Source organism: Oratosquilla oratoria, chromosome 18 (assembly GCF_046742065.1).
Source record: "Oratosquilla oratoria isolate Oo_2021 chromosome 18, ASM4674206v1, whole genome shotgun sequence".
NCBI classification, from domain to species: domain Eukaryota; kingdom Metazoa; phylum Arthropoda; class Malacostraca; order Stomatopoda; family Squillidae; genus Oratosquilla; species Oratosquilla oratoria.
This window is the reverse complement of record NC_134794.1, coordinates 53,395,982-53,405,981: the sequence shown is the minus strand read 5'-3', so window position 1 is coordinate 53,405,981 and position 10,000 is coordinate 53,395,982. Positions and strand designations below refer to the sequence as shown.

At 45.6% G+C, this 10,000-nt stretch overlaps 1 protein-coding gene across 1 annotated transcript in view; it reads left to right on the top strand.

Annotated features, from left to right (window-relative positions):
- The window catches only part of LOC143034867 (uncharacterized), a 57,721-nt gene extending 54,510 nt beyond the window's left edge, over positions 1-3,211 (top strand). The window contains exon 4 of the mRNA XM_076201212.1: positions 1-3,211. This exon is cut by the window's left edge and continues 79 nt beyond it. Coding sequence (XP_076057327.1) covers positions 1-2,567 — 2,567 coding nt within the window. The 3' untranslated portion in view covers positions 2,568-3,211.
- The last annotated feature ends 6,789 nt before the right edge of the window (positions 3,212-10,000 follow it).

The following is a 10,000-nucleotide window of genomic DNA, read 5'->3' as shown; positions in this document are numbered from 1 at the left end:
CTATCATACAACCGATCTACCATCAACAACAACAACAGCAACAACTACAGCACCAGAGGCAACAAGGAGGGGCTTCCTCTTCCTCCTCCTCCTCCCATGGGGATGCTTCCACTCCGAAGGGGAAGACTAAGTCCGGGGAAGGAGTTCGGGACAATGGAAGACCGCAACAGCACCGCGGCGGCTGCGAGGGCGGTCGAGGCGTCAACGGGACGAAGACGCAGAGCGATGTCAGGAACCAGTCGTCTTCGCCGCTTCCCCTGTCAGGCAGTTCCTCCGCTAACGGGCCTAACAACGGTGGTTCTTCTTCTACTTCGTCTTCTTCTGACGCAGCTACGTCAGGGGCCCGGGACCCCAAGAGCTACGAAGCCACGGGGGCCAGACCTAAGGTCCTTGGGATACTCCCACCTCCCCCTCCTTCACCTCCTCTGCCTCCTCAGCTCCCACCCTCTTCCTCATCTCCTGCGGCAGGAGGTTCGCCTTCGGAGGGGAGCTGTGAGGACGAGAGCGAGGCCAAGCATCGCGCCCGGAGTATCCTGGCCAGTGCCCTGCCCGTCTCGCCCGTCTCGTCCGGCCCGCCCTCGATCGCTGCCACCGCGGGCAAGGCCCATAGCGTGACGACGGCTTCGGCAGCGGCTTCGGCCGGAGGTAACACGCCCAAGGGTTACATTCCCATCACCTCCACCATCCTCACGCCCATCAACTTCCGCCCGCCCTTCGTGGGGCACAAGCGCCCTCCGGTCAAACGAACCGGAAGCCATCACCATCATCACCATCATCACCATCACCATCACCAGTCGCAACACCTCAAGAACCAGCAGCAGCAAGCGCGCCAGCACCACCATCACCAACAGTCCTCCTCCAACCAAGAGCAGCAGGTCGTAGACCAGGGTCAACAGCGCCAAGTGGCACTCGACAACACGAATAACAAGACGCCTTGCTCTGCTTCAGCCACAACCACATCCACCGCACAATCCACCAAGGCAGAAACCACATCATCCCACTCCACCACGGCGAATTGCTCAAACTCCACCTCCCCGTCCCCCCAGCAGACAGAGGGTTCATCCTCGAGCGTTCCTCCTTCGTCAGCCACCTCCTCCTCCTCCTTGACGAAATCGATACCAAGCACGACAGCGCAAGAGCGACCGGGCGTGTCACCCTCCATCTCGCCCTCGATCTCGGCCTCGATGTCCTCCTCGACAGCCTCCCATAGTACAAAATCAACACCGACCTCCCGGACCTCGCCCACAATATCGACGTCGGCCACAGCGGGGAACAGCCAGAAAAATAACAACGGTATTAACTCTAACGGTCATAACAATAATAACTGTAATGGTAATAGTCATAGCAGTAATGTTAGTCACTGTAATGGTAATTGTAGTAGCAGTAGTAGTAGTAGTAATAGTAACAGTAACTGCCACGGTAACGGACACGAGAATGGTACCGTCGTCGCCTCCATTACCGTCAACCACGCCTCGCCCTCTTTCTCGACTAACGTCACCGCCTCGACCACGACGTCGACCTACTCCTCCACCACCTCCTCCCGCTCCTCCTCCCCGGGGATATCCCTCACCACCTTCGCCCTCAACTCGGAGGGCCGAGGCATCCCTGGGGCCATCTTCTTCGACCTGAGCGCGACGACGGAAGCCCAACGGGGGAATGTCCGAAGTCCGCAACCAAGCGGCTCTCCGCATCGCACCCAGTCCTCCGCAAGCGTCAAGAGTCCCACTCCAGAGGCCTCCCTCGCCTCGGGGCCAGGCTCAAGCAAGAGCTCCATCAACGGCACCAGGAGCCCGTCGCTCGCCCTAAGTCCGACCCCCCTCGTGGCATGCTCGGCCTCCAGCGCCTCAGCCTCGACGATCAACTCGTCCTCCAGCGCTGAGGACCATTGGTGGTCGGTGGGCGAGGCGAAGAAGGCCCAGGGCCAACAGGAGCAGGAAAGCAACAGCTCCTCCTCGAATGGGGGGGCTAAGTTGGTCAACTCGACGTGGGTGAGGCTGATGGGGGGCGGAGGAAGTTCCCCTCGGCCTGGGTCAGGTCTCCCCTGGAGAACGGCAAGGGCCGTGTCAGGTCACCAGCTTGACCTCGTCCGCCGAGCGTCCCAGGAGGACGGACCGACTTCCCCGGGGAGGAACGCGGCTTCCACCTCCACCACCGTCTTCAACTACAGCCCCGTGCCCCAAGCCTCTCCCTCCACCTCCTCCACCATGTCCCCAGCGTCCTCCTCGCCGACGCCTCAGTCAGGAGGGAACACGGAGGACCTCAAGTCGAGGGCCTCGAAGAACATCGCTTCTGCGATCCTCAACTACGAGTTGGCCACCAAGACCGACTCATCTTCGAGTCGACCCGAGTGTCAGGTCAACCCGCACGTGTCCTCCGGGTTTCCCCTCGGGTCTCGTGGGTGGAGTTCGACGAGTTCGAGTACGTCGACGCCCCACGAGGGCGTGGCCACGAGGACGAGGACCGACGTGGTCTGCCCTTCGTGCCAAATGCTCTTCCCGCCCGAAAAGCAGGTCGCTTTCCTCGACCACATCGAAGAATGCAGAGGACCCGAGTACGCCGACCTCTAACCTGACGGAGGAGGACCTCGAGGAGGAGGTGTTTGTGTCCCTGACGCGGAGGGCCTGAGCGTGGTGCCGGCCTCTTCGCTGGCCAGGAGCTTCAAGGACGAGCTCGTCCGCTATTGAGGCTGAGACCAGACTTCGAGGCCGACCTCTCTTAAGTGGAGGTCGGCGGCAGGAGGAAGAGGATGAAGTTGCGGCTCTTCAGCGACTCGTGGTGACACGGATGAGTGTCATCCGGTCGTGTTGGACCGGACGAGTTTCATCCATCCGGTAGTGATGACCCTGAGGAGTGTCATCCGGGAGTTCTGGTCCGGATGCGTTCAATCCATCCAGGAGTTTAGGACCGGATGAGTTTCATCCATCCAGTAGTGATGACACGGATGAGTGGTAACCCGGATGATTGCAATCCATCCGGGAGATTCGGATGAGTGTCATCCACCCAGAAGTGCGTTTGAGGATGTTATTACGCGTTGGCATGTTGATGTGGTTGACGATGATGTGAAAAGACATTCATTCTGTCTAGGACTTATTCTTAGTTTTAGTTTGTAATGTTACGATTTTGAACTTTAGTGAACGAACAATGTGAGTGTTCATGTGATGACGTATGGGTAGGGAAAGACGAAATGATGGAGGGAAAGGTTGAAATATATATATATATATATATATATATATATATATATATATATATATATATGTATATATATATATATATATATATATATGTGTGTGTGTGTGTGTGTGTGTGTGTGTGTGTGTTCGTGTGTATATAAATATATATATATATGTATATATATATATATATATATATATATATATATATAAACATATATATAATATCGAGATTGGTCCTCAATATCGCTTTTTTTTTTTTTTTTTTTTTTTTTTTTTTTTTTTTTTTTTTTTTTTTTTTTTTTTTTTTTTTTTTTTTTTTTTTTTTTAAGTTGGCGAAGTTATTATACGATGATTTCGGTGGAATAATTAGATAAAAAATATTTACTTTTTTATTCATTCTATTTTCATTTATCTTTTTTATTTTTATTTTTTAAATATATTTAATTTCATCATTATCTTTTAAGTAAAACAGACTGAAATTAGCTTTTCTGTTACTAGGAACTTAGTTACTATTTACTAGTTACTAGTTGCTTAGTCTACTGTTTAAAACAATGTCTGAATCCGACAGACACTTTTTTTTTCATTTTTTACTCAGCGATGTCGTAAAGACCAAGATAAAGACCCGAGTTCGAATCCCTTCAACACGTTAACACATTTTTCGAAAATTTACTCTGAAAATAAATAAATTATAAATAAATGAATAAATGAATAATCTCTCGCAGTGGGAAGTGAAAAACCCATGGAAGGGCAAAGCCCTGCCAGATGCAGTAAGCCGCTGGATTTTTCAGGCCGATGTTGGGTCGCCTTCCCGCCTGGCCAGGCTTGTCGGGAACCAACGCGACAAGTCCGCAGCGAGCCCCAGGTATCGAACTCACGAATATTTGCTCATGAGTTCGACACGGTATCCACCGGACTACCGCGCAGCCAAGTATTGAAGCGCTGGTAAACTACGTCTTACAACAAATGAATTAAATAATAAAGTCTATGCGACCAGAGACAACGACCTCCTGTTTGAAGAAGGTCTGACTAGGTCGAGACCCCGTGAGTCCGCAAATCGTCCCCGGAATGACACGAAGAGAAAAAAGAAAGAATTCCACCTAATCTTAGCCAGAATAAAATCACTAGAGTACGTCATCGCGATGAAGGGGGTGGGGGGTGCCCCATAGGCCACGTTCTGTGAACGTTTTGGGGCCCTAAGAACACGATCTGTAAACGTTTTTGGACTGTGAACGTTTTTGGACCCCCAAGAACATATTCTGTGAACGTTTTGGGAGCCCAAGAACATATTCTGTGAACGTTTTGGGAGCCCAAGAACATATTCTGTGAACCGTTTGCGACTATGAAACGTTTTGGGATCCCAAATTGCGAAACGTTTTAAGCTGGTCATGAGATTTGCACGTGTCATTGTATTCGTTCCTCAAAGGCTCCTGTTCCCCATCGTTTCTTCGTTTACTCGAGTGGGTCGGCACTTGTCCTTGAACAGGGGTCGTCCTCAGTGACGCACTTCGAGGTTTCAGAGGCTGAAATCTCCTCAACTCACCCTCCCACTCCCACAAAATGGGAAGTGAGAAACCCCTCTAGTTCAAGCCCTGTCAGTTGCGTCAAGCCTCTCTTTTAGAACGATGTTTGGGTCGCCTCCCACGCCTGGGCAGGTCTGTCGGGAACCCACTCAAGAAGCCCGTAGCGGGTCCCGGGAATCGAACTCACGACCACCTTCTCATGACTTCGACACGGTATCCACTGGGCTGCCGCGCTGTCCTACTGAAACAAATTTGATAAGAAACAGATAATAAATACATAATAGATAAACAAATGTGATATAGATAAATAAACAAATTATAAATAAAAATAAACCAATGATATATCAGTAAATAAATAATGAATAGATGAATAATGAATAATAAACAAACAAATAGTATATGAATAAGCAAACAAATTAATAGATAATTAGATATACAAATAAATTAATTAATGAACCAATAATATACAATTAGATAAATAAGTAAAGAAAGCAATGATAAATAGACACTTAAATGAATATGAAATAAACGAATAATATATAAATGAACAAATAAATAAGACAAGACAAAATAAAAACACCAAAGCAACGGAGAAGGTGGCGTCACACTAGGCATTTCTGGCTAGCATGCTACTTGCTTTTGCTACTTCGTTTGAGTAGGAACGACTTCGGTTCCAATATCTTAGACATCCTGAAGAACATCTCAACAATGTGTCTTCCATTCTTCATTTTCTCTTAGTTTTTCGTTCAGTTTTTCAATTTATGACAGAAGAGTAATTTGACATTTGGAAAAAAAAATAAAAACAACCAAAGATTGTAACTGAAGTCGTTTCTACTCAAACGGAGTAGCAAAAAGCAAGTAGCATGCTAGCGAGAATCGACCCAGTGTGCCGTCACCTTAAGCTCAGTCATTGTGAGAGAGACAAAATCCCTCAGAGTTTCAGCGCAAGTTTTTATGTTCCTATTCAGTATCCGATGCTGGAAATGAATATCTGAACTCTTCAACCATCGAATTTACGGAATTCCATTGAATATTTTAGGCGTTCGAGGGAAACACAACCACGTACGCGCGCGCGTACGCACACACATACACACACACACATACACACATACATACACACACACACACACACACACACACACACACACACACACACACTCACACACATACACACTCACACACATACACACTCACTCAGGTACATACATACACACTTACACACACACTCACACATACATAAAATCACATACACACGCGCAGACACACACATACTGTATACGAATGTACGTGTGTGTACGTGTGTGGGCGTACAATCGTGTGTACGTCTATGTACGCGTTTACAAATTAACATATAAATCAATTCGGCGGTTTTTGTGTTTTCTTTTTTATGGGCGTAGAAAAGGACGAACAAGAAAAAAAAAAAAATGGTTTCGATAACAATAACCCCGGCGTCTCGCTAAAATGACCCTTAACCCACGAAGACATAGAGTCTTTTTTGCCCTAAAACGAAGAAGATCGTCCGTGAAGAGCCAATATCCTCAGAGAGATTCCTGAAGGAGGCTCAGCACAGTCGCCATCGGATTTCATTCATCTCAAAACATGTTTTTTAGGCCGACGTTTGGGTCGCCTCCCCGCCTGGCCAGGGTTGTCGGGAACCAACACAGGAAGCAGCGGGTCCTGGGAATCGGACTCACGACCACCTGCTCATGAGTTCGACACGGTATCCACTGGGCTACTATGCTTCTTGGCCCCGTAATAAAATCAAATGGCGCTCTGCTGTATAAGCTATACAATGCGCACTTGACTTCATATCATACGTGGACGTGTATGAGAATATGAAGTATCTTTACAGTGGCTGCCAACTGTACGTCATTGTACTGAAGCCGTTCAATATATATATATATATATATATATATATATATATATATATATATATATATGTATGTATGTATGTATATATATATATATATGTATATAGATATATATATATACATATATGTATATATATTATTATTATTTTCTTTTTCTTTTTGCAATCGAGGGCTTCGATATCCCTTTGGTGTATAGCATTTACTTCTCCGATGTACATATAATCTTTTTTCTTTTTTTTCCGAGAAGAAATTTTAGTTTATTCTAAGGTTATGCTTAAGTGTTAAGTTGTTCTCTGTGCAATGGTGGGGCGAAATGGGTCAGATTTTTTTTCTCTCCCTCACCCGGATTCCATTACCCTGTCCATTCAAACTTCCCAACACGGTGAAAATAGTGAAACGGAGTTCGGTGTCAACAGTGAGCGCTCCCTCCGTGTCCTGAACATAACGATGATAGTGATGACGATAGCGAATTTGGTGTCAGTGAGGTTAGTGATGGAACAGAAACAGAAATGAACTGGAGATTTTGCGAAGAAGGAGATGGAGGTGGAGGGAAGAGAGAGGAAGAGGAAGGGGTGTACATAGAAGGAATGGTAACAGAGAGAAGAGGATGAGGTGTGGATGGAAGAAGAAGAAATAAGAGGAGGATGTGGAAGAAGGAATATGAGGAAGATGAGGAAGAGAAGGAGGAGGTGGAAGAAGAAGGAATTAGAAGAAGAGGTGGTATGTGGAAGGAATAAGAGGAGGAGGTGGAGGAAGAAGGAGCATGAGGGGGAGGTGGAGGAGGTGTAAGTGGAAGAAGAAAGAGTAAGAAGGGGGAGAGGAGGTGGAAGAACAAGGAATAAGAAGAAGAGGAGGAGGAGGAGGTGTAGGTGGAAGAAGAAGAAGAAGAAGAAGATGAGGAGGAGGAGAACAAGAAAAAACTTCCTGTCTGCTGAAGATGATAAACATCTTCTTGAGGGGCGAATCAAGGACGACTGTGAAGTATCGCTCGAGGGAGAAGTGCAAGAAATGGGTGAGACACGTGGAGGAGGAGGAGGAGGAGGAGGAGGAGGAGGAGGAGAAGGAGAAGGAGGTGCAAGAAGAAACCAACCACTTAGCGAGAAGAAAGCCTTTTCCGAAAAAGTTTCTTGATCATAGAGGAGCTGCTTGGAGCCCAAGGAGGAAAAGAAGGAGAAGAAGAGAAAGACAAGAAGGAGGAAGAAGAGGAGGAATAGGTTTAGACAATGAAGGATCAGAAAAATTAAATATAAGGCAATGATAGAAAAGATAGAAGGTAGAACAAAGAAAACAAAAGAAAAAGAAAAAGGACGAGGAAGAGGAGGAGGAGCAGGAGAAAGAAGATCGACACGGACATAAACAGACCAGGAGGAAGAGGAAGAGGAGGAGGAGGAGGAGGAGGATATGGAAGGAAGGGCAAAGGACAGGGATAGGGACATCCTATTATGGACAAATAAAACATATATGAATTGTGATTTGTGATTTATTTTTCCCTCATTACTGTAAGGGGAGAAGGATGTTGCTACTGTGGGGAACCAGCAACTCTTCAGGAGGGAAATAGATTGTAGAGAGTCCAAGATCCTCAGGAAACTTCCCCTTGATCCAATCACATAGAATACTGGAGTGGATATGTATATATGCATACATGTATTTCTCTCTCTCTCTCTATTCCTTTATGGGTTTCTCTTTCTTTCTATCTCTCTTTTCCTCTCTCTCTCTCTCTCTTACTCTCTCTTTCTTTCTCTTTTTAGTTCACAGGAAGGGAGAGAGGGGTGATGAATGGGAGTGGAGTGGAGTGGAGTGGAGTGGAGTGGAGTGGATGGGGATGAAATGGGTGGGAGTGGATTTATACATTTCTACTTTGGCTACCTCCCGTGTAAGGGGTAGAAAGCACTTGATTATGTATACATGTAGTTTTCAGCTACAAAGGCTATTCATGTACTTAGACTGTTCTTGTGTTGTTATTGTTGTAGTTAATGTTTTCTTTGGAGGATCTCACGCTAGAGTAATTAGCTGTTACAGGCACATAGGATGTCTCACTTACTCATAGGTAATGTAGTTGTAGTTTTTTTTAAGTTTATAGTAGAGTTGTGGTTGTCACAACATTTGAGAATGCAGCGACCACCATATAGTTATATTTGTGGTTGTAATTTTAAGTGTCATTGTTGTACCTATCTGATGCAGGTAGACTCTACGGTGCGGTAGTGTCCCCAAGGACAGAAACGCAGGTGAGTTCTCTTGGGGGAAGAAACCTCCCCCTTCACTTCGGTTGAGGAGTTCGAGTGTGTTCTTCGCTAATGGACCAAAACGGTCTCAAGGTCTCTGCCTCTGCGACTTCGGAAGGCCGAAGACGACGAAGGAGAGAGATCGAGAAAGGCTCTCTTGTTTGGAGAGACTCACTTCGTTAACTGCTTCAATAGTGTGACGTGCAACATACAGAAATACACACACGCACACACACACGCGCACATACACACACATGCACAAACACACACACACACACACACACACACACACACACACACACACACACACACACACACACACACACACACACACACACACACACACACACACACACACACACACACACACACACACACACACACACACACACACACACACACACACACACACACACACACACACACACACACACACACACACACACACACACACACACACACAGATGTGTGTATATATATATATATACAGTATATATATATATATATATATATATATATATATATACACATATATATACACACACAGATCTACATATATACAGTACATAGCATACATACGTACGGACATACACCCATATATACGTACATAATTATATACGTTTATCCATACATACTTACACACATACATACATACATACATACATACATACATACATACATACATACATACATACATACATACATACATACATACATACATACATACATACATACATACATACATACATACATACATACATACATACATACATACATACATACATACATACATACATACATACATGCATACATAAATACATGTTTCGTTCAATTTGGTGAAAATTAGTGGGATGATTTAGTGTATCAGGACGGTACACTTAATGATATGAAATGATAATGATGATGCTGATCATGGTTGTGGTGACTGTGATGATAATGATTATGGTGGTGGTGATAGCGATAGTCACTGCGATTGTGATTGTGGCTGATAACAATAATGATGATAATGTGATGATCGAGACGATAATGATAACGATGAAGATGACGATGATGATCATGATGATGACGATAATGGTGATGATGACGATGAAGATGATGATAATGATGACGACGATAATGATGATGACAATGACGATAAAGATCGTGATGAAAATAAAGACGACGATGATGATGAAGATGAGGACGAAAATGATGAAGGCGATGATGACGATGAC